General features: G+C 42.3%; 1 protein-coding gene across 1 annotated transcript in view; it reads right to left on the bottom strand.

Moving 5' to 3' along the window:
- The window catches only part of LOC114565298 (complement C3), a 43265-nt gene extending 19209 nt beyond the window's left edge, over positions 1-24056 (bottom strand). The window contains exons 1-22 of the mRNA XM_028593255.1: positions 23980-24056; positions 20767-20962; positions 20478-20640; positions 20205-20296; positions 19843-19930; positions 19300-19383; positions 19081-19168; positions 18811-18913; positions 17884-18004; positions 17423-17538; positions 16888-17025; positions 12140-12239; positions 11924-12018; positions 11615-11809; positions 11376-11531; positions 8890-9019; positions 7834-7902; positions 7191-7388; positions 6967-7084; positions 6769-6857; positions 4016-4155; positions 484-696 (exon numbers count right to left, since the gene is read on the bottom strand). Coding sequence (XP_028449056.1) covers positions 484-696; positions 4016-4155; positions 6769-6857; positions 6967-7084; positions 7191-7388; positions 7834-7902; positions 8890-9019; positions 11376-11531; positions 11615-11809; positions 11924-12018; positions 12140-12239; positions 16888-17025; positions 17423-17538; positions 17884-18004; positions 18811-18913; positions 19081-19168; positions 19300-19383; positions 19843-19930; positions 20205-20296; positions 20478-20640; positions 20767-20962; positions 23980-24056 — 2769 coding nt within the window. The remainder of the gene's footprint in view (positions 1-483; positions 697-4015; positions 4156-6768; positions 6858-6966; positions 7085-7190; positions 7389-7833; positions 7903-8889; positions 9020-11375; positions 11532-11614; positions 11810-11923; positions 12019-12139; positions 12240-16887; positions 17026-17422; positions 17539-17883; positions 18005-18810; positions 18914-19080; positions 19169-19299; positions 19384-19842; positions 19931-20204; positions 20297-20477; positions 20641-20766; positions 20963-23979) is intronic.
- Positions 24057-26135: the final 2079 nt, after the last annotated feature.

The raw sequence follows: 26135 nt of genomic DNA, 5'->3' as shown, positions 1-26135 counted from the left end.
GTCTGTCTGATGACTGATTCTTTTAATCAACACAGGAGTTTGCTTTTGGTTTACTTTACCGGTTTCAACAACAACAATAATTCCCTAATCTTTAACTCATGGTTTCCATTGTAACCACAACGATGAAGTTGTTATTTGAACCCACATTTTTAACACAAAACATGATTATTTTCCTAAGCCGTTTTTCTGCCTAAATCTAACAAAAACCATAGCGTTGTCATATCGTAAAATGGATAATAATAGTGATTTTGGAAAGCCGAGACAAATTAAGCAAGTGGCTGCATACAACATCGCAGCTAAACATCAGTCCAAATTGGTGGCAACAGCCTGAAAGTAGCCGCACATACTGTACATTCTAACCGAAACGTTGTAAATGTAAATGTAAAGTTTAACTTTTTTATTGCAGGTTGAACATTTAAGAGAACAGTTCTTATATGGTATAAATAAGCTTTAAACCCCCTAGATGGAGTCTGTTTTTCTTACCACCACCAGCAGCTTCTTCATGATTCCATCATTAAGTGAAGAATCTTTAACAGATGCTTTGACCTCAATGCTATATTTTCCTTCTTTCATGGGAATAATGATGAAAGGTACAACTCGTGTAGTTTGGGCCCCCATTTTGACTTCCTGGCGATACCTTCCACGGTTAGAGGCTGAACTGCAGACATGCTCCTCATCAGTCAGATCCACACGCACCTTGAAAACAAGACAAAGATGGAGAAAGAGACGGAAGTATGTGCAGTTTTTAAAGACAAAAAAGTAAATAATAGGGTCATAATCATCATTTTTATTTTAGGTCACTTAACAATGATGCATCCCTAATTTAAAGAAATGTAATGCTTGACGTTGTTTTCTTCAGAAGAATGGAAAAACACAATATATACATTAGTACCAGTAAGGTTGCCTCAGTTCTGGGCCCGACCACCATGTGAGCAGCTAAAAATTGCCGCCTAACAACAAACTAAATATATGTCGTTATAAGCTGCTTGCGCAATCACCTTAACGGTCGTCAGTTCTCTGAGTGAAGATGGTCTGGAACTGGAAACACCAGAGCAGAGTAACCGTACAGTCACACTAGCTACAAAAGAGAGTGACATGCGCTCGCTTGATGGGCATTCCTAGTCTACTCATGGTTGCTTGGCAACTGTAAACAGAAATTCTCCGGTGCTACCTTCAAGCACATCTTAAAAGTTACTTCAGAGGTATTGTTAAGTCACAAGAATGATGTTTTTGGATTTAAAAGTATTTATTTCTCGATAAAAGTAACAAAATATATGAGATAAAATGCCAAACTTATCGATGTCCTTAAGCGTTTTCCGCCATCTTGAATGATTTTCTTTGACTTGAGCAACCAATGTACATATGTCACGCTCTCCTCACGATCCTTCACTCCGATTGGCAGTCGCTTTGTCACATCGCTCAGCATTTGCATAAAATAGATTTGTTGTCAAGGGGGTAAGCTTTGCTTCAGGACTCGAACCTCCCATGGCGCCATTTTGATGCAACAAAACAATCACCTCCCGTTAGCATTCCACTGACTGCCATTCATTTTGATGTCACTTTGACAGCGAAATCAATGTTGGTGCGGCAGCACCCCTTGTTGGCTAACTGCGATCAAACCCGGATTACCCAATGGGCATTAATCATTATGGTGATAATTATCCAATCAAAATAAAATAAAAGTTGTTTACAAAAAATGAAGTCTCGTGATTGTGTGTTTTATAAGTCATTATGATGACTGGACAGGTAATGATTGGGAGAATGCCGCATGCACTGTGTAGATTGGCTAATGATAAAGGTGGGTGGGCATAGAGCAGGTTGTTTACATTGTACTGGTTCAAGATCAGTTTTCTAAGAACGAGTTGAGATTGAAAGAGGGGAATTAATTTGTAACTGATCCCCGGTCAGATTGGGTTGTATCATTGAGTGAAAATAAGTGGAAAAGGAAGAGAAAAAAAAGCGGCTGCTATAAAAAAAATGTCCCGCGAATAAATAGCTTTTTTAAAAGAGCTGGGAATGACGAAGAGGAGGTTGTTGAGGAGCTAGCCAACGTTAGCTTGGAAGAATCGCTGCCTTCTACCAGCTCCACTCAGCCACAGCTATCGGTAGCTAACGTTAACTTTAGAGATCGGTAGGGAAAGCTACCGATAGCTGTAAATGTAAACAACCTGCTCTATGCCCACCCACCTTTATCATTAGCCAATCTACACAGTGCATGCAGCCTTCTCCCAATCATTACCTGTCCAGTCATCATACTGACTTATAAAACACACAATCACGAGACTTCATTTTTTTGTAAACTTTTATTTTATTCTGATTGGATAATTATCACCAAAATGATTAATGCCCATTGGGTAATCCGGGTTTGATCGGAGTTTGCCAACAAGGGGTGCTGCCGCACCAAAAGGCACCCCTACTTCCCGCGCCTATGCATTGTCGTGTTTCTTTAGAAATAAACAATGGACAAATAAGTCTTTAAACGCTTCAGATGTAAAGTTATTCGCTGTCAAAGTGACGTCAAAATGAATGGCAGAATGCTAATGGGCCAGCTGACTAAGTGACTGTTATTTTGCAACCTGTGCTCAACTGTGTTGTGTGATGGCATTGTTGTATCTTCAGTCAATCACGTTTCAGAATTACTATTGTGCTTTCTGCTTGGGTGATTTTTAGTGAATTCTATATTGCCATAGTCTTGAGCCATACAATGCTTTGGTATGATTTAATTCATTGTAACATTGTCTTGTGATGTGTGAGTCATATGGCAGTACTTGGTTAATTGAACTGGAAAGGCATTCTTGATGGCTGCTCAGCTGGACCAGTCATTCATCTTCTTTTTTGGATTATTTTTTATTCGATAGTGACAGTGGATAGACAGGAAAGGGGGAGAGAAAGAGAGGGAATGACACGCAGCAAAGGGCCGCAGGTCCGATTCAAACGCTGCAAAGGACTCAGCCTACATGGGGGAGCTCTTACTGAGGGAGTTAGAGGATGCCAATAGTGATTTGGCATGTGATTTATGTATGCCTATTTAGTTCGCTGTGCAGTACGCACCTAGCCTACTTCATGGAGGGGGGGGAGAGGCAGAGGTAGAGTGGTTTGCGCACCCCCCCTCCCCCCGCGGAAAATCACTTCCTGCTCCTTTGCGACAATGTAGAAAAGGCTCCATTACCTTGTACCTACCTCACGTTATGGCTCCATAGCAGGCGTTTTTGTAAAAATAGGCTAACAAGTGTGTCACATAGTAGAGGAATTACCGTATAGTACAGGAGAAGCTCGCAGGCAGTTTTGACTTACATGAGCTGTTTAGTTTAATTATTAATGTTAAAGGAAAACGCCACCGTTTGTTGATATAGGGCTTATCACAGTCTACCCTGGCAGTAGATAGGTGGGCCAACACATTTTTTGTCTCAGTGCAAGTAATTAGGTTGTTTTTTTGTCTTTTGTTGGCTCACTTTTACTCACAACATGCTTACCGGCAACATAGGTTTCCATTCACTTAGATAAGCTAACTAGGAATGCCAGTGTTGCAGCGGACTAAAACGATGCATGCACAAAAAATGCGTTGGGCCACCTATCTACGGTCGCGTATCCCTTTTACTAGCATTTTAGTTAGCAATAATTAGCCTGTGCCCATGTTATCTCCTTACATATACTTACGCTCTCCGTCTCTGCAAGATTGGGAATGATTGAGATTTCTCTTGGCACAGCTACCAGAAGACTTACAACTTTCAGGTAGGTTGCTCACGTCACATCTACGTCTTCGAGCTCAGTTGGAGGTTGCGCAGTAACGCTCAGTGCTCACCGGAAAAGTGCTTCTAATATCCTTTACTGGTCTCCGTCCAGAGCAACGGGATCTGTTGGTCCATTCTTGTATACTGTCTATGCTTATTGTCTATTTTGGCCTCGCCTTGCTCGTGGCAGCACTAACGGCCACTCCCATTGAAAATGAATGGTAGCCTGTCGCTTTGTCTCTGTCTCTTGTAGCTAGTGTGACTGTAGGGTAACACAGACTTACGGTGGCAGGATCAGGGCTATAGTTGTGGAGGATTGCCTTAATTTCCAGCTGCTCTCCACGGACAGCAGAGCACGGCAGCCTGAGATCAATGAAGAATTCCTTCCGGACAATGACCTCTAATGGCTCCCCAACACAGATTCCTTTAAAATGAGAGGGACAAAAAAAAACGATGGAACAGATAGAAAGGGGGTAAACTGTAAGGGTTGGGAGCTAGAGGCGCCAGAGGCGCAGAAACGCCACAATGGGGAAATAAATGCCACAATAACGGGATGGTTATGGTTAGGAAAAAAGAAGAACGGGGAAAGGAACCGTCACACGCGGGACACGCCGACAAAGGAACTGCAACACGCGGGACGCGATCCCCGGTCTCCCGGGTGAAAGTCCTTTGTTTTCTGACCCATCCACAACCCCAACCTACCTCCTTGCGCGGCCTTTTGCCTTATCAATACTACTCGCTACCGTCAGCGTTCTGGGATCACGAAATATGCTTCCCATTAAAATGCATTGCTTTCAATTTTGTAATCGCCACACGAAAAAAACGCCACTTACGTGTCCTGTCCACGACTTAATAGATTACATAACATAACTATATAACGAACTGCCATGAGACCTGGCTGACATGTGCCAACCAAGGTCAGACATAGACACAGACAAATTAGACACAATTTTGCCAACAGCAATCATAGGCCTACTGCTCACAACATAATGGGGTATCTCAGTTAATATTTATAAATGTTCTTGGTATGTAGCCTAGATATCTAAGAAATAATATTAAAAGACATTGGCCCTCATTTATGCACCGCAAGTCCACACTGACTTGAAAACTTGCGTACACGAGTTCAGACCTATGCTCACGTTCAAATTGATAAATGCCGAGCTTTGCGTAGGAATCGGCGTATGCCCGTCCTACGCCTGTTTTAGCTCGTACGCATGTTTCATAAATGAGGGTCACTGAGTGAGTTTCGTGTGGGACCAACTTTATTTTTCAGAATTAAAGACAGAATTGTTTTGGAAAATGCACCACGGAACTTGAGAAAAACTTTGTGAAAAGGTATTTTTCATTGCATGGCACTAAACGAATTATTTGCAATTGCTGCCACAGGCTTGAACTAAAGTTATGGTAACACTTTACGGTAAGGGTACATGAATTATGAATTCATGCATGAATTAATTCATGATTTGTGCATGAATTAATTCACGATTTGTGCATTACTTAATTCCTTTATATCTTATGAATCATCAGGAACTGACATAAGTTCATAGCCTCTTATTCCTGGCCTCATGCATGAACAACACATCAACTAAAGCATTAGGTAAGGTGGGTACATCATTATGCACAAGTTGTGTTCAAATCCGAATTTGCGCAGTGATGACCACATTTCTTTGCAGAAAAATATGTAATCATGCTAAATAATTCATAATGATGTGCCCACGTACCTAATGCTCTAGTTGTGTTGTTCATGTATGAGGTCACGAATGACAGACTATGAACACATCAATTCCTTATGACTCATGGGATATTAAGGAATGCAGTAACACATAAATCATTAATTACATAATGCATAATAATACATAGGCCTACATCAATTAATTCATGATAATTCATGTACCCTTACCGTAAAGGGTTACCAGTGTTATTCTAACCAACAACACACACACACACACACACACACACACACACACACACACACACACACACACACACACACACACACACACACACACACACACACACAAATGTAATCTCATTTGATAGAGCAGATAGCTTCCCTATTGGAAACATTCATTCCGTATATTTGTTAGAGGGGGGAATATGCTCAAGAATCAATTTGTTGGCTGAAAGCCTACTGTGAAATTGCGCACAAGTGTCAGCAAAATTGGCCCGTGTGTCGAGTAGCGTCTTTAAGGCGGGAATGGTCATACGGTTCCTCTCGTCAGTCCATGTGTTGTTCATGAGCGAAAAGATCCACTCAACAGGAGCATTTGTGCCCAGTAGACACATGGCGAACGGACAAAGGAGACCTACATTTTTGAACGGAATCTCCCTGCTTTTGAAATGCAAATCCACCCAGTACTCGTCTGTTGACTTTCCAGCCTACCTGGAGGGACTATTTAAAACGAGACAGATAAGAAGAGGCATTGCGACAATGTTTACAAATAGCCTATACATTGTAACGCTGGCTGCACAGATTATGCAGACACAGACTGTTACAATTGACTGACACACACACACATTGTTAAAATCATACACTAGACGCTTTATTAGTCTTTCTACATGGATTTAGTTAATGATTGGGCTATAATAAGACCACGCTATAATATGTAATCACTGACATCTGGGACAATTTCATAGTGGTTGGTGTAAACTGGGACATTGCAGCGTCGCGACAGGCTTTTGTCAGGACTCGGGACAAGCAACTCAAAATCAGGACTGTCCCAGTCAAACCCAGGACGTCTTGTCACCCTATTATAGTCACTAAATCCTAGTCTAGCTACGACGTTCCACTTCAGGGATTACTCCGTTGCCAATGGAAATTCCGCTGGATTTCACTCATTTAGGCCTGATATCCGTTGCCTTGGGCTTCATTTGTGTTGGCATTTTTCTCCGGTCGATTTATGGGGACTATCGTTAACCTTCTCTCACATCTCTGCAAGATAAATCCGGACAGCTAGCTAGAATATTTGTCCATTCTCTCTTGCACAACTAAAACAACTTTTGAACATACACATTGCTTACGGCACTTAATTCTTACCGTGAGTTCTTGACAGACTAATGCCAGTGAACTGCCAGGTTGTTATTGAGTCTTTCAAAGGAACATTTTTCGTCAATGTTGTGGCGTCACTGAAACAAAGAACAGTTTTAACACTTTGAGAGGTAAAGCATAGCTCTACATCCTAGTGGTGTCATTATGAAGTCATTATTGTTTGTGTCTATATTTTAGTTGACTCACCAGTTAGGGTTTTCCTGAGGGCAAGCAGGAAGGTTGATGTCTGTCCACAGCCAACTTTCAGGGAACTTGGTGCGAGAATTAATGTCCCTGCTGTCCATGTAACTATCATCCTCCTCACCTAAAGTGTCATCAAAAATGTTACGGTTTTGACATTTTTATAACTACAATTATGACCATGAATAACCACCCAAGGCTACCCCCCATCCTTTGCCCCTCTATCTTACTCCGAGCCAGTATGAGGCTTTCCTCCTTCCTCTCAGCTCGCAGGGTTTCCATCTCCTTGCAGCAGTGCAGGAAGGCTGCGGCACAGTCTGCACCATCACTGATGTATTCGCTGCGCCTCTCACAGGTGTATGAGAGGGGGGTTTTCCTCATGCCATCCAAACAACAGTCACGTTGGAGTTGGTCTTGATATTGACTCACTGGAAAGAAAGAGGGTTGTGGAGGAACGACAGATATAAGAAGATATAGAGGGAAGAAGAATGATGAACTGGAAAGCTGCATTTCTTATTTAATAAATACAAAATATTTTTCTAGTCAAGTCAGTTTTAATAATAATAATAATAATAATAATAGGGCAAAATCACAATCAGTACAACATGTGACACACTCTATCCTAGGACAAAACAAATGAAAAGGGAGGGTAAAACCTGCAGGAAATGAAGGCTCCCTCTCTCTTCAGTATAGAAAGGAGCAGTATGAAGGAACATAGACATATAAAGTAAATGCCGTAAGAAGTAAACAGTCTCTCACTTTTATATTTCCACTAATGTATAGCATGGCAAAGATAAGTATTGTAAAAATCAACAACAATGACAGAAGATGACTGTATGTGGTTATTGGGTAGTTTAGAGCTATGGTTCTTACCTAAGCTAGTTGTGACGTCCAAAATAGTTGCAGCTCGTTTCCTCCTGCTGGGGGCCGGACATCTCAATTCTGGAAATGCAACAGAAAAGTTATTTAGCAGAACCCAACAAGGTTGGAACTATACTTGAGTTTTGTACTGTATAATGTTTTGCAACCTCTGGAATGTGCCCAGAAGGAACTATCAGGGGGGAATCGTTTACAAGCAGGATTCACAGACAGAGCGTAGTTATCACTCACATGTTTATCTGTTGCTAACACCATAACCCTGCCACCCACGGCTGCAAATCTCTTATGTACAGCCTGCCACCAACAGTGCTGACACCATCAGTCCCAACAGCCTGAGACACAGACTGTACAGACCTGTTTCCTAACAAAATGTGCCAGAGTGGAACTAAAAGTGTCCACTCTCTTGGCTAACAACAGGCAGGCTGTGTAGGTGAGCGAATTCAGCGTCAGACCCAGAAAAGAAACGTCCTGTCTCTGTGTTAAACTCACTCTTTTCCTTGTTCACCACAAAACCCGGATCGGCCAGGTGTGCCAACACAATGTCCGAGTGTACCACCAGTAGCCAGTTGTCCAGATAGGCGGCCAGGTGGATGCCCCGCTCCCTAAGGCGACTATACCTGCCTCGACATGTTTATGATGAAAATTTTGTTTTCTTTTGTTTTATCAGCTAGCACCCCGTCGTTGTTCAATATACTTGCTCTGTTTTGTTTTTTTCTCTGCCCTAATCCGACGGAGCAGAATTGGTATGCTTTGGCATGGTTGTTTTAAAAAAAAAAAAATTTAGAATTAATTTGATATTGGGTGGCACAGGCATACCTCTGGTGACAGTATGAATGCAGGGCCCTGATGCCTTATGATATATTAGTGTGTCTGTGAATATGTGAGGGGGCTTATAGTGAGACATTGAAATTAATGCTATGAAAGAGAACCCCAAACTTTTACACCCTCTTTTTCCTACTGTAATTAGGGATGTTTCAGTGGTACAATATCAAAACCTAAAGAGGGGTATGTTCTGGGAAGGGAAGAGAAAGTAGTAAAAAGTAGTGTCACCTAGTCTGTAGGGAGTCCCAAAAGCTGTGTTGGACTCAAACAACAGCCCAGCATCGTAGAACACACCCATACCATCCTTCCCTCCACCTGGTGTGCAGCCTGTGTCGTACTCCTCTACAAGATCCCACACCTGAGCAGACAAGACATAGGGTTACACTAGCTACACAAGTTAAACAGACATATTGTAGGTGCGACTAAGTGATTTAGTTGTAGTAGCCGTCGCTACAGTTTGTTGATCAGACACAGAACTTCCCTTTTTCCAGATAATTAACAGTTTTTGGTGTGTGGTGTGGTCTAAATGGGAAACATACACAGAAAACAATTACACGTAAGGCTGCCTTTTACAATAGCACTAAATGGCTTATATCTAGAAATTAGCCCATTAATATCAATAATAGACTATGCTCTCTTACTCTTGTGCATGCTCAATGTGACAATAAAGACTAATAAACTACAGTTATTCTCAAATATACACTTCATTCACTAATGTGTTGCATGTCCCTAAATATACAGTTGTATATATCTTGGATATAATAAACATTAAACACACTAAACTGAATGAAACACAGCCACATAAGTTATCTAGAAATAATGTCATATATCACTCTACTCTATGACACCAAAAATAGCTGTGCATGTTGATTACTCCAAAATAACATATAAAATATCTGTGTAACATTTCAGAAAGGCTACTACAATAAATTAACTATAAACTGTAACCTTCTAACATTTTAACACAACAAGTCAGCGTTGCATCATCTTAAACAACTTTAGCTCAAAACTTAAGGCTATAAATCCACACATGAAGACAAAGGCAAATAATAAAGGCAATTACTTTAGCATCATTTACGCACACAGGTTATCTACTGTTAAAACCAAACTAGCTGTAAACTTTTAAACTCGATCACTATTCACTCGCTTTTTTTCACGCGAGGAAATCATCGGCGGAGAGAGGCAACAAACAAATGTGTTGTAGAGGGATGAGACGTCCTTTCCTCTGAAGCGTCACATGAATCCAACAGCTGTTTGGGCGGAGTTAGCAACTCCTTTAAAGGAGAATTCCGGCCAATTTTGACGTTAATCTTGATTGCTATAAATATACGTGTACTTTCAATTGAAAAAAACCTGACCTGAATTGGTGCAGGCAACACGGAGAAGCTGCAGCTACATGTGTGAGCTTCCACTGATCTAAAACGGCAGTTGTTGGGGCAAGTTTTAAACGTGTTTTTAGCCACTTAGCCACTATTCCAAAACATATTTTTTCCACAAAAAAAACGATTTGCCGTGTTTATGTCCATAGTAATGATAGCAAGGCTGTAACCTGACACCACAGCTCAGCCATCAGCAGCAGTTCAAGAGCTATTAAGCATGCGCATAGGTAACTATAGCAATGGTGGAGACTCACAGACTGTCAGCTGAGAGAGAGAGAGACGGAGCTTTGGGATAATAACGAGATTGTGTCAGTGTTTTTAGAATATCAACTCAGATGGATAGTTCATCCCAATCCGATGTGGAACACACAGAGGAGTTTTTGGAGTTTGATGGTCGGGGTTGTCTTTGCGAACCAGGTGAAGAATTATTGGCACAAGATCTTGATGAGAGAACGGCACAAACAGAGGAGCTGGCAGAGGCTGCTGCTTTAAGGCCACGTATACATAATTATATATTATATCCAGTATAAATTTGTCCTGCAGTATTTACATTGCATGTTTAAATGTGTCTCATAAATGTGTTTTATGCCATATCAGAACGGCCATGTAAGATTTGTTTTGAATAAAGTCAGAATTCTGACTTTAATCTAAGAACTCAAATAAATCTCTCACATTTGTCCATGATCCTCTTCCTTACACTACGGAGTCTCTTAAACACATATCTATAAACTCACATGACTGTTGTAGAACTTTGTGTTTGCTCAATTAGTCACAGTGCACAGGCGGTTCGCCTTTAGGTTTTATTTTTTTCATTCAATTAATGGTCAGGACTGGTACACCTTGCCAGTGAGTGACTATAAACTAGCAGTTTGCTAGTAATTCAAACCAAGAATTAATATCATATGATTGTATAATTTCATTGGTTAATTCTGGGTTTTGTGTTTGTGTTTTCATTACAGGTTTACAACCTAGCTTGCTAACGTCACTAACAAGCTGACAGGCTAGCGTAGCGATAGCAATCAGGCTATCTAGTGTGTGGATGCTTATGTGTTATGTGTGCGCAATAAAAGTTCATAAAGTGGCTCGAGTTGTATCCGCCGTACTTGTCCTGAAACCCTTCCAGTGGGGAGTTTTTTGAGCTATAGTGGTAGCTAGCTTAGTGAAAACTGGACAACTGTTCTTACATGGCATTGAACACATTTATATGCATATATGTTATTTGAATCCAAACGCTAACAAACATGAAAGTTAATGTGTCATTTTTTATACACATATTTTTTTTTAATTAAACCACTGTCACACATTATACTTGTTAAATATAAATTAAGAAATTACCTTTTTCTGGGTGAGACGGTGCTTGTTGTTTAGGACGTAGACGCCTTTGTCAACTGCCACCAGTCCCACTGTGGCCCCTGGGTCTCCAGTGACCTTAAGACCAAACATCTTGCGAGGCTCATAGGATGGAGCGGGTTTGGATGATTCCAGCCTCAGCTAAATGTGAAGGGGAGGTCAATGACTGAGGCAACGTTAAAGCAGTTAGACTATATAAAAAAATCTTACTATCTGTGTCTCACCGAGCCCATGCAGGAGTCCTCTACATCCACCCAGACAGAGTCTGATACCACTTCACTGCCATCTGTGTGGTAGTAGGCTACGATGCGGAACGATGGCAGCATTTCTTTGGTAACAGTGACTGTAAGGGGAATCAGTATTTGGCCTCTTGTCGTCTTGTAACGCCCATTTTTTACCAGTTGACCTCTGCTCAGGATCTATGGACATAGATAACAGCAGTTTTTATCCAACATGTATAGACCATACAGGTTGTGGGATGCAACAAAAAAAAAGTTACATATGCACACATGCAGGTGTAAAACATCTCTCACCAGGTAGGTGATCTCGTTGTCTTGATTTTCCTGCCTCTTGAGGATGAGGCTGATTTTGAGGTTGTCTCCTAATTCCAGCTCAGCTGTATCCACACCTGCAAATGTGAAATGTTGTGATGAGTGTTAGACACTGAAAAGATGTAGTGCATGGTGCATACTCTGCCAATTCCACCACCTTTTTTTCAACATATAATGTTATTTCAGGATGTCCCTTACCTATGTGAATGTAGCTGTTGCTTTGAGTGGTATATGGGAGAGCTACCATGGTAGCTGATGCTTGCTTTTCATTTGAAATATGAGGATCATTGGTCTTTGCCTGCAATTAATGACACACACACACACACAAGTAAGCATACACAAACAGATAAATATATAATACATTAAAAAGTCTCAAGTCTATCCTATCCTATGAAGACCTTGCCTGGCAGTAGCCTAGCAATAAAAAAACGTAATGGACTAACAAAAAGACATACACTGACAAGAATTAAAAAGGATTTTCATACAATAGCTTGACAGTACAAAGCTGGCCATTGGTATGCTTCATTGCTTCGTTTCATTGCAGTGCTGTCAATATAGTCTTTTAATTCAGAAAGGTAAAAAGTGAATGTTTTTCTAGGTAAGACACCTTAAATTAACATCAAATAAGCATTGGCTCAAACTACAACTCAACTCAGTTTGTTACTTACAGCTGCATTATTCGATTTTTGGCCACCATGGGGCAGAAAAGCATTAACATGCATCATTGGCTTAAAAAAGCTGTTGTGGCAAACATGTACTTTCAACATTAAGACACAGAACATTAGCATGATTTCATTGCCAATATTAACATCTTCTGGAAATGCCCAGCCTTTTTCCGTCGTGATGGCATACACACAAATGGCATTAGCTCTCGTATTTTAACCGACAACCTTTTCTACAAGAAAAAGTGGTTATGGTTGGTGATACGTTACTTCGATGACATGTCTTGCCCCTTTGCTGCTGATTTTCTCAATGTCACTAAGTCTTTTAATTTTATCCAACATGTGTCTGGTCCCACACATGTTAGGGGTCATACTTAGGACCTTGTTTTTACACTTGGTCTTATGACTCTATTTGCACTGAGGAGCTGCATATTACTGACCTGACTGTGTTTTGTTCAACCTGTCTTTTACCAATATCATTTAATCAGATAGAGAGACCCTGCCCGGAGGAAGCCCGGGGCCCCCGTCTGGAGCCAGGCCCAGATGGAGGGCTCGTTGGCGAGCGTCTGTTGGCCGGGTTTGCCATCAAGCCCGGCCGGGCACAGCCCAAAAAAGCTACGTGGCACCTATTTCTCCAGCCCATGGGCCCACTACGCTGGGGTCGGGTGCGCTGCCACACAGGGGGCAGTGAAGGTCAGGGGCCTCGACAGACCAGACCCGGGCAGCAGACGCTGGCTCTGAAGACGTGGAATGTCACCTCTCTGTGGGGGAAGGAGCCTGCTCTCAAGTCAAGAACTGCTGCGGGAGGTGGAGCGCTACCGTTTAGATCTGGTGGGGCTTACCTCTACACACAGTCTCGGTTCTGGAACCGTACTCCTGGATAGGGGTTGGACTCTTTTCTTCTCCGGAGTTGCCGAGGGTGTGAGGTGCCGGGCGGGTGTGGGGATACTCACAAGCCCCCGGCTGAATGCCGCTACGTTGGAGTTTACTGCGGGTTGTGGGGGGGGAAACTCTGACTGTTGTTTGTGCATATGCGCCAAACAAGAGCTTGGACTATTCGGCCTTCTTGGAGACCTTGAGTGGAGTCCTGCATGGGGTTCCAGTGGTGGACTTCATAGTTCTGCTGGGGGACTTCAACGCGCACGTGGGCAATGATGGAGACACATGGAGAGGCGTGATTGGGAGGAACGGCCTCCCTGATCTAAACCAGAGTGTTTGTTTGTTGTTGGACTTCTGTGCTAGTCATGGATTGTCTATAACGAACACCATGTTCGAACATAGGGATGCTCATAAGTGTACTTGGTACCAGAGCACCCTAGGCCAAAGATCGATTTTATAATTGTTTCATCTGAGGCCGTATGTTTTGGACACTTTTGGTGAAGAGAGGGGCAGAGCTGTCAACCGATCACCATCTGGTGGTGAGTTGGGTCAGGGGGTGGGGGAAGACTCTGGACAGACCTGGTAAGCCCAAACGGGTAGTGCGGGTAAATTGGGAACGTCTGGAGGAGGCCCCTGTCCGACAGAATTTGAACTCACACCTCCGGCGGAGCTTTTCGTGCATCCCTGTGGAGGCTGGGGGCATTGAACCTGAGTGGACAATGTTCAAAGTTTCCATTGCTGAAGCTGCGGTGAGGAGCTGTGGTCTTAGGGTCTTAGATGCCTCAAGGGGCGGTAACCCACGAACACTGTGGTGGACACCGGTGGTCAGGGAAGCCATCTGACTGAAGAAGGAGTCTTTCGAGGATATGTTATCCCGGAGGACTCCGTAGGCAGTTGCAGGGTACCCAAGGGCCCGAAGGGCTGCAGCCTCTGCCGTGAAAAAAGCAAAGCAGCGGGTGTGGGAGAAGTTTGGAGAAGACATGGAGAAGGACTTTCGGTCGGCACCAAGGTGCTTCTGGAAAACCGTTCACCACCTCAGGAGGGGGAAGCGGGGAACCATCCAAGCTGTGTACAGTAAGGATGGGACACTGTTGACCTCAACTGAGGAGGTAATAGGGCGGTGGAAGGAGCACTTTGAGGAACTCCTGAATCCGACTTATACGCCCTCTATGTTAGAGGCAGAGCTGGAGGATGATGGGGGATCGTTGTCAATTTCCCAGGTGGAAGTCACCGATGTAGTCAAACAACTCCACAATAGCAAAGCCCCGGGGATTGATGAGATGCGTCCAGAAATACTCAAGGATCTGGGTGTGAAGGGGCTGTCTTGGTTGACACGCCTCACCAACATTGCGTGGAAGTCTGGGACAGTGCCAAAGGAGTGTCAGACCGGGGTGGTGGTTCCCCTTTTCAAAAAGGGGGACCAGAGGGTGTGTGCCAATTACAGGGGCATAACACTTCTCAGCCTCCCTGGTAGTCTACTCCAAGGTGCTAGAAAGGAGGGTTCGGCCGATAGTCAAACCTCAGATTGAAGAGGAACAACGTGGATTCCGTCCTGGTCGTGGAACAATAGACCAGATCTTCACTCTCGCAAGGATCCTGGAGGGAGCCTGGGAGTATGCCCATCCGGTCTACGTGTGTTTCGTTGATTTGTAGAAGGCGTATGACCGGGTCCCCCGGGAGATACTGTGGGAGGTGCTGCGGGAGTATGGGGTGAGGGGGTCTCTTCTCAGGGCCATCCAATCTCTGTACAACCAAAGCGAGAGCTGTATCCGGGTTCTCGGCAGTAAGTCGGACTCATTTCATGTGAGGGTTGGCCTCCGCCAGGGTTGTGCTTTGTCACCAATCCTGTTTGTAATATTTATGGACAGGATATCAAGGCGTAGTCGGGGTGGGGAGGGGTTGCAGTTCGGTGGGCTGGGGATGTCATCGCTGCTGTTTGCAGATGATGTGGTCCTGATGGCATCATCGGCCTGTGATTTTCAGCACTCACTGGATCGGTTCGCCACCAAGTGTGAAGCGGCTGGGATGAGGATCAGCACCTCTAAATCTGAGGCCATGGTACTCAGCAGGAAACCGATGGAGTGCCTACTCCGGGTAGGGAATGAGTCCTTACCCCAAATGAAGGAGTTCAAATACCTTGGGGTCTTGTTCGCGAGTGAGGGGAGAATGGAGCGGGAGATTGGTCGGAGAATCGGCTCAGCAGGTGCGGTATCAATTTATTGCACCATTGTGACAAAAAGAGAGCTGAGCCAGAAGGCAAAGCTCTTGATCTGCCGGTCAGTTTTCGTTCCTACCCTCACCTATGGTCATGAAGGCTGGGTCATGACCGAAAGAACGAGATCCAGGGTACAAGCGGCCGAAATGGGTTTCCTCAGGAGGGTGGCTGGCGTCTTCCTTAGAGATAGGGTGAGAAGCTCAGTCATCCGTGAGGAGCTCGGAGAAGAGCACCTGCTCCTTTGAGTCGAAAGGAGCCAGTTGAGGTGGTTCGGGCATCTGGTACGGATGCCCCCTGGGTCTTCCAGGCACGTCCAGCTGGGAGGAGGCCTCGGTGAAGACCCAGGACTAGGTGGAGGGATTATATCTCCAACCTGGCCTGGGAACGCCTCGGGATCCCCCAGTCAGAGCTGTTTAATTTGGCTCGGGAAAGGGAAGTTTGGGGTCCCCTGCTGGAGCTGCTCCCCCCGCAACCCGACACCGGATAAGCGGACGAAGATGGATGGATGGATTTAATCCCCAAACCCACCAGACTCAATATAACAGTAATTTTATCATCATAAAACATCTTTCATTCAAAGCTGACAGAAATAAAATACAATAAAACTCAAAAACTGTCTTTCCACTGTTCCAACCATCACCACTCTGCTGGATCTATACACGCTAGCAAAAAGTCTTGATTATTGAAATAGAATCTGGTGAGTTTGGAGATGGCAATGTTGTGTCTGTTTCTGGGTAAACAAAAATGACCTTACTCTTTAACAACGATGTCTATCTCTGTACCATAATGTTGTCAGACAATCTGAGCATGTCAGTGGCAAAACCAGCACTTTTAGTGGACGGAAATTAATGGTAAGCTTTAAGGATTCCATTGCAGCCCTATTTGTGGCTGCCGGTTAAAGCATTCTTGCTTATTACTGGACCAATTTTTAAGATTTTTGTTCACACTAGTCACTTAGATATTAGCCTATATTCTCAACATTCCACTTTCGGGATTGCTCCGGTGCCGCAGGAAATTCCGCCAGATGTATGTATTTTCGCCGATGTCTGTTTCCTTAAAGCGAGATTAGTTAGATATCAATGCATGGAAAAATAGGGTCTAGTTTGAAAAATACTGAATAACCCTTTAAGCTTCCATTTGCTAATCGGGTTGTAATGCAAAAAATATACATAAAAAATAGTGAGACTTACGGTGATTGCCAGACTTGCACCTGCATTGATGGTAATCTTTGCCATGCCGTTGGCTGCGGTTAAAGCCTGCACATGGCCCGGGTCGACCACCACTACAACCTCTTTTGCCATAGTACCGTCAGGATTCACAACTTCAACCTGCCATCAGAGACACAAACAGCTGACTAATCAGAAAAATTTCTTATTAAAACATATTAAGTTGACTCATGATATGAGATTATTTTTTTCTGCAAACAGCACTAGCTGTGTCCTGCGTATTTTGATTTAAAGTAGATAGTATATAGTGACCCAAATGGGTTAATTTTTATTTTCCTCTGGAATCTCACCTGTTTGAGAAAATATTTGATTCATGATGAAAATCCATGACAGATGCAACTTTAATATTTAGAATAAACTGCCATCTGTGTTTGTATCTGCATTTTTAGAGTAACTGTTTTAAGTAACTAAACGTTTCTGTAAAGGATTTTCTTCATTTAAGTAGAAATGTAAAAATACTTTTGCTGTTAATTTATATAAATCTAAATAGGTAATTTACCGTGACATCGAAGGGCATTCCTGGTTTGAAATATTTGGGCGTTTTCTTAAAGGTGATAGTGTAAGGTGATGTAACAATCTGGATATTTCTCAACTCCGCCTCCACCATTTCACCACCTGTGAATGAATGCAGAAACACAAAACTTTCTTTTAGATTAACTGATAAAGAACAACATATCCTGATATCTGTATTTTATATTTTTTTCCTCTCGTTCTTGTTTGGGAAATTATTATTATTATTATTATTATTATTGTCCACATTGTTGATATGAGTTATTTTGTGGGGGAGGACAACGCTCTGGTTGCCATTGCTAGCCACAGAGCAACTAGTGTGTACATGGTTCAAAACGTGATCCCCATGTTGCCCAGACTGCAAAAATAAAAATAAAAATGATTGTTAAATCAACCCACACATGATCAAACATAGTGAACAAGCACAAACACACAGTTTCTCTTTCTTACCGCTCTCCGTCAGCACACTGACAGCTACATATATGGAACTCCCCACCAGTTCAAGGATGTTTGGGTAGGTCTGTGTGATGTGCTCTCTCTTCAGTTTGACCACTCCAATACCTCCCTCTATCTAATGTGACATAAAAGAAAAATGTATCTTGAAATATAGTACAGTGGTACAGTAATACAGTCATTGAACAGATGGAGATATACTAAAGGTGTAAATTATTGTCAGACTAGCATCATTCTGAACATCTTAAATACTTTAAAGGAGAACTCCAGGCAAGTTTTATGTTAATCTTGATCGTTATATGTATATGAGTACCGCCGATAGCAAAAAAAACGAGCCAAATCAGTGCTAGCAACACGGAGCTGCTGCAGCTAATGCCGAGAGCTCCCACTCAGCTAAAACGGTAGTTATGGGGGCATAAGATAAAGAGTGCCTTTGTGCCTCTTAACAGACACAAAATGCAATCCTAAGTAGCTAAGTTGCTAAATGCATCTTGTTGTCATGTAAGGGCCCTGTTCATGTTGCACAGACATTTTAATTGCATTTTGTGTCTGTTAAGAGGCACAAAGGCACTCTTTATCTTATGCCCCCATAACTGCCGTTTTAGCTGAGTGGGAGCTCTTGGCATTAGCTGCAGCAACTCCGTGTTGCTAGCACCGATTCGGCTCGTTGTTTTTGCTATCGGCAGTACTCATATACATATAACGATCAAGATTAACGTAAAAATTGCCTGGAGTTCTCCTTTAATTGTTACATTCCTATGTCAATATATTAACTGAAATGGTGACGGGAAGCTAGACATTTTTCGTTTTAGAGTCTTGCAAATTTTGTATCACTGGTAAAGGCCAAGCTGTACGTTTATATAACATACAGTATACTGCATACGCCAAAATGACCAATTGACAGACGTCTAAGTATGAGCTCACCTGCACTCGCTGAAGAGATCTTGGAAAGTTCTTCTTTCGACCCTCTTGCATAACCCCAAACACCACGTAGGCCGTGCCATCCACATTCATACCAAACAGATACCTAAATCCACAAGAGAGGGATAAGTTTAGGCCCACAATGAAGTAAACATCACATGACTAACGGACTAAAAGAGTAAGAGGCCTCTGAACATCAGCCTTTTTATTTTTCACCTGCAATCAATCTCTCAATCAGGTCTTTAAAGCCACTAAACCAAAACCTTCACATACGTAGCTTTGATGTTGACGGTGAGCTCTTGACTGTCCACGTAGAAGAAGGAGCTTACAGGCATCAGTTTAACTTCAAAACTGGGCAGCACTGAAAAATGAAAGGAGTTTTATTGTGGGTCCAATCAAATAAAAAATGAATGAATGTTATAGCTTTTTAAATATTAAATATAAATATGTTAATATGTTACAATAAATAAAAGTGCAGTTCATGGGGCTCACCATATTCTTTGACCTCAAACTCTGCAGAATAGCTGTGCTGTGGGTTGCTCTGGAACTTCGCCACCACTTTCCACAGTCCGAGACACACACACACACACACACACATATATATATATATATATATATATATATATATATATATACACACACACACACACACACACACACACACACACAATAAATACTGTAGAACGGTGTTTTCCATTATTAGGATGATTATTTTAGTCCATTGGTCTCCAAGGTATTTATCTTGTCTTTGCCTCCGGACACCCAGAACCTTCTCACAGAAAACAGGCCATGTGTGAAGGACTCTGACTTCATGTTTAATATATCTCTACCACAGAAATAAATCATTTTGGATTAGTAGTTGTCCAAACACTATTGGCAACACAGAAAATTATCGTAGAAAGATAACATAAACATATTGAAATTTGTTTTGCATGTTAATGTTTTGAATTAAAATCAGCTGTTTTCCATGTTAACATCTAAATGCACCACTAAAGAACAGAATGTATAGAAATGAAATGAAAATAAAATACAACCTGACAATTTCAGCGAGTTGGAAATCTCCAGAATGGATCCCTGATTTCAAAGAGACTGGATCAAGTGGTAAAGTGATGCCTTCAGGGGTCTAAAAATAAACAATATAAAACAAACATGAATAGAGAGCTGTGCCAGTTTTAAAAAAGGCTTTAAGTCCATGCTATATTTGATGTATGTTTTTTGTCTGCAATCCAGCAGCCAGGCCAAGTCTTGATTGACTCTTTTTCAGGTATTTTTGAAAAGTTTCTATTTATTAATTTATTTTTTTTGCATTTTCAGTAAGTAGTAGGATATGTTTTACTAGAGTCAGACAACTTAATAAAGACTTTGTTTTGCTTATCAAAGATAAAATACAATTCCACAACCTCCATGGCAATAGAAGCATCAGTTTGAGTTTCGGCATCCCTCTCTACGGACTCCATGCGGGGCGTCACTGCAAACATCCTGAAATGAACTGACAGAGAAAGAGGTTGATTTAGCTGCTGAAGGTTGGAGGAAGGTGTATCTATTTTTGACCTCACTATTCCTCTTATTTGAGAGATTTGTTTTACTGTAATTTACAGTACAATCATTACATTCTGGAAAAACAAAGGAGTAAGTTTGTTGCTCAGTATTGAACTCAGTATTGAAATCACCTCTGCTGTTGGGGGTGTAGAGGGTCTTGTCAGTCTGGATGAAGATGTACCCAGACTGGAAGGACACTAAGACGACTTTCTCCAGCAGTCGGTCAGGGAACTGAGCTTGCAGGTATACATACTGTTTTATAGTAGGATCCTTACTGAAGCTTTCAGCAGGGATCTGAAACCAGTATGATGCATCAGGATGTACATTTCTGGATTCATATCTACATTCTTTGTGAACGTGTCAAAAAATGAAGCCAAGTTAAAGTAACATGCATATACAGCGTGACAGTATTTCACTTACCGTTATCTGTCCGAGCTCCTGGAAGTTTCTTGCACTGGTAAGGTTCACAGATGTAGATGTCAGCTTTGTGTTTTTGTATGGATGGTTTATCACGTTGATCTCGACCGGTATGTTTTCCCCGGTGCAGTCTTGACATTCCACAAAGACGTTTTCTGCTGTTCCTACCCGCAACAAGTTAGGGGCAGACATCACCTTCCTGCAGAGCAGCAGTGAGAGAGAGAAAGATATTGATGTGAATATACTGCAGTCAATGTGCAGAAGTGACCACATGCTGTTTATGATGTACTGACAAACAATACAAACCTTTTTTTGTGTGTGACCCCTTAAAAAGAAAACAATAAGTGCTTGTACAGTAAACCCTCATCATAGGTATTGGCCTTACTAAGTGTGACTTTTTTCTATGAGATTGTTATGTACTTGATGGGAACATTTTAGTATTTCACAAAAAAAAGAAGCAAAAATTATAGAAGTCTCAAAATGTTAACATCATTTTGTGCAACATAAATGTCCCCCCCCCTTACTTATTCCTTTAATTGCCTCTGGGCCCCTCATGTTTATTTTGGGACCCACGCCCCAGGTTGAGAACCACTGTCTTGGAGTCTGTGAGTTAAAGTTTCAATTCACCTATTCTATATCCTTGACGTTCCAATTCTGGGATTGCTCTGGTGCTGCAGGATGCATGTATTTTCGCTGATGTCTGTTTCCTTCCGCTTTCTTTGTGTTGGAATTTTAAGCTCCGGTCGATTTATGAGGACTATGGTTGACTGCTCCTCAGATCTCTGCATGGTAAATCCAGAAAGCTAACTAGACTACCTCCAGCAGCTCTGTGCAGAGCTTAGTGCTGCTCATGACTATTGTGATTGGTTAAAAAAAATGCCAATAAACCACAGCACGTTTTTCTCCCATCCAGTAATGCTATGTAGATTAGCCAGACCCTCCTCCGCTCCGCAGCGTGTCGATGGTCTGGCAAAGCGAGACTACAATTCACCCAAATTACCAAAGAAAACAAAGCTATTTGCTCAGATGACGATCATGAGCTCCAGCATGGACTTCATACACAATCAGGGATCTATTGATTACCTTGACAAAGACAGTGACAAAGAACTGGATCAACAAAACATTTCATCATGCCTCTAGACTTTTGCGCTGTCTGGCTTAATGCATTGTTGTTCAAACTCTGAACAAGAATCAGGTCAACTCATTGGCATCATTTCAAAGACCACAGTACCTTGACTTGTGTGACACAAACTGGATTTGACTTCTTATTAGGCCGGTTACACACTGCACGCGTGGCGTTTCTGTTGTGTCTCAGCTGCGTGTCAGCTGCGTGGATTTGTCTGTCCTACACACCAGAAGCGTGTCTGATGCGGCTCTGCTCCTACTGTTAGGTACAGGGAGGGCTGAACTCGGGACATAGCGCCGACAGATTCAAAGTCTGAAAAATTGGTAAGTGGGCTGTTTGTGTAGCTGTAAAGAGCCTGTACAGCCTATCTGATGTTGGACCGCCACTCACGTTGTTATCGTAGCCTATCCTACTACTCTTTATATATAGCCTACTGATTTGATTAAAGCAAGACAACATCGGCAGTATTGACTGCAAAATATTTTACAGAATATTTCGTTCTGTATGACCAGTGCAACATTTGAAAATATTTTCCCTGAAATTTTGTATTACATTTATATCTACATTGATGTCAAAACCTAGACTTTCAAACATCAAGATGTCATTTAATAATATGCATTTGTGTCTAAATGACATATAAACATATTTTCCTATTCTATTTTGCCTGGAAACGCTTCCAACACGCTTGCGTCTCGCGTGAAAAATAGGCGTCGGTTCTATTTCTAGCAGGCATGCGTCTCACGCCGGCAATGTGTAAGCTCTAACCTGTTAACATGGGAGCCAAAATATAAACGGACACGCCACGCGGCTGACACGCTCGCGTGATGCGTGCAGTGTGTAACCGGCTTTATGTAAGACACAAATTAAACTAATATTTGTATCCATACACTTTTTTAATTGAATATATATGCGGAGGACCCTAGATATTTGTGTTGCTCCTATTGCAGTTTAACAAATAATAATTTCAATATCAGGAAGATTAACAAATACAGTGGTACTCATACATTTATGAATCCATGCTAAAGATGACTAAAAAGAGAAATAAAAAATCATCTTTTGGAAATTGATCTTAATGCCTTAATTAAAACAATTAGGAAAAATCCACCCTTTAAGGACACCAATTTCCTTTGTGAATGAATGAATTATGTTTCGTAAAAAAAAAAAATGTTCTTCCTTAAAATACAGGGGTCATAAGTATACACACAACCCCTATGTTAAATTCCCATAGAGGCAGGCAGATTTTTATTTTTAAAGGCCAGTTACTTCATGGATCCAGGATACTATGCATCTTGATAAAGTTTCCTTGGCCTTTGGAATTAAAATAGCCCCACATCATCACATGCCCTTCACCATACCTAGAGATTGGCATGGTTTTATGTCAGTTAGCCTATTAGTTGGTTTGATTTGCATTGAGAGATGATTTTATGGAAAGTACCCCAACATTTATTTATTTACGATACATTATTCATTCACAAAGAAAATTGGTGTCCTTAATGGTTGGATTTTTTAATTCATGCATTAAGATCAATTTCCAAAAGATGATTTTTTTATTCTTTTTAGTCAACGTTAGCATGGCTTCATAAACCTATGAGCACCACTGTAAACAAACTATACATTTTAGCTCTGTGTGTGAATTAACTTTTTAGTTTTTAAAGTTCTTTAAAGCCCTCCTAACCCCAAAACCCAGCGGCGGGTTTGAAAAAAAGCTCCAAATTAGGCCAAAAAAACACTAAGTGGATAAAGAAACTCACACAAAAAATGTCCAACTTCAACAAATTTTAAAAAGTGTTGAATTATCTGATTAAATTGTTTTTCTATTTAAAAAAACTGTATTATCAAATCAATTTATGTTTTTTCCTTTTTTATGTTTTATGCCAATATAACTTTGTTATACAGCTCATAAGACATTAAGAAACAATTCGTACTTCTGTTAATTTGAGATGCCAGACTTGCAGATAGAGTGAAAAATGAGCTCACAGTGAGTAATAATGTAACAGGAGCAAAAAACTTGGCTTGGATGTTTGGCCAAAACAAAAATGGCTTCAGAGGGTAAAAGCACATGGGGGTAAAGGTAAGGCATGTCTACTTACAATGGAGCTCCATCAGCCAGAGAAGTCAAAGAGACAAAGGCCAGAGAGGCCAGCAGCCACAGCAGAGTCCTACTCATCCTTCAGCCTGATCCTGATCTGCTGGCAATGTAGACTGTTACTCTGAAGCACCCTCCTTTTATCCACTCCAACCCCCCCACCTCCTGAACTGCACCTCACTACTGACTCGCCCGTCCTCCCATTTACAGAAACATTCTGGGTGCTGGGCTGTTTGCATTTGTTTAACCCTCCCGTTGACCCAGTAGGTCAATATGACCGAGCGGGTCAATATGACCTGGGAGCGTGTTGTTGCCAATGTGCATGTATAATGCAATAAAAAAGAATAAGAATAAAAATGAGAATGGGGGATAAGAATAAGAATAACGCTACTGATAATAATTATACTGATAATACTAATAACAATAATACTAATACAATTATTAATAATAATAATGATGATGATGATGATGATGATTATGATGATAATAAGACATCAGGGAGAGCTTTGAATAGGCTACTTTGCTTGTATTTAAAGTTTATTTTTATTTAGGGCTTTACATATCAGCACTGTATGGTCAGTTAGGCTTTCCTGTTGTTTCTTCACTTGGAAGGCCCTGGTTCGAGTCCCGTTATGGACACTTTGCTTTTAGCGAGACAGCTCCTGGAGAGGAACCTCACGATGGTCAGCACAGTGAAAAGGAACAAGCCTGAGCTCTTGCCTGCACTGCAGATGGCCTCCAAGGACAGGCTGATGTTGTCCTCGAGGTTCGTCACTCGTTCACTCCGGCTGCCACTCTGGTGTCCTACCTCGCCAAGAAGAACAAGAACGTGGTGATCCTGAGCACGCTCCACGCAGATGCCGAGATCAGTGATCGTCGCGATGGGAAGTGCGCCATCGTCCTCCACTACAATAGCAACAAGGGCAGCGTGGACAACCTGGACAAGTTGATCGGCACGTAGGCCTACAGCTGCAGGCGGACGACTCGCTGGCACCTGGCAGTCCACAAGAGAAAATGCCTTTGTGATTTGGCAAGGACCAACCCTGGATGGATGGCCGACAAGTGGCACAGGAGGAGGGGGTTCCTGGAGCAGCTGGGAAGGCGCTCGTAACTCCATTCATCCTACAGTGGGAGCGTCTGCCCCGGATGGGGCCCTCCGCTCCCGTGGTGAGAGCTGCTCGGCTGCAGAGTTGTGCGAGCGGATCTTGCGATCGACTCAAGGGTCCTGTCTCCTCATCCTCCACCTCCTCCTCAGCCAGCAAGAGGAAGAGGTTTCAGCCAGCAAGAGGAAGAGGTGTCAGATATGTCCACTGAAGGACAGAAAAACTCACAAGGTGTGTTGCTGGTGTAAGAAATACATTTGCAAAGGCTGTGTGCTGCGCTGGCCTGTTGACCTTCTTGCGTGACAATACATGAGGTAGACCTCGCTTGTCAATGATTCAACGGGGTGGCTGGAAGCTACCCTCTCGGTCAGAAACAAGCGGCAGATCAAGGTTTGCCTGTCACACACACACACACGCACACGCACATGCACATGCACATGCACACACACACACACACACTGGGTCTACCTGACCCAAAGGACACAGCGCATATGCTAAATGTGAAGGACACGTGAGGGTGAACTGTGGTAGGTCTACCTGACCCAAAGAATGTGTGTGCTAATGTGAAGGACGGGGCGGGGGGGCACTGGGTCAACCTGACCCAAAGGACATGGCATGTGTGCTAAATGTAATGACGGGAGTGTTAAACCAATTGTCTTGGGAAGTGTTAAGTTCCGGACCCAGCGATAGTGGCTCTGGTGGAACATTTGAACCCTGCAAAAGAAAATGCCACACAAAATATTGAATGAAGTAAACTGTGAACACAGTAGGCTACAGTAGTTAGAAAGTAAATGCCGTAAACATATTCCATGCAAATCTTTACAATCATTTACCACAAGAACCAAACATGCCTCACTTATTGCACAATATCAATTTTCTTCAAAACTTGCTATTTTCAGTGTTTAGCTTGCTAGATCGAAGGTTGTTGTTTCCTGAAGCGAAGGGATTTTGTGAACGGCAACACACAAAGAATGTAAGGTGAGAGGCAAATCCTGCTGGATATCAGGCTTTATCAAAGACTGTAAAGAATAAGGGCTTTATCCTAGAAATGTACTTC

This window comes from Perca flavescens, chromosome 2, assembly GCF_004354835.1.
Source record: "Perca flavescens isolate YP-PL-M2 chromosome 2, PFLA_1.0, whole genome shotgun sequence".
Lineage (NCBI taxonomy): Eukaryota > Metazoa > Chordata > Actinopteri > Perciformes > Percidae > Perca > Perca flavescens.
Note: the sequence above shows the minus strand (reverse complement) of the source record. Positions and strands in the feature narration are given on the sequence as shown.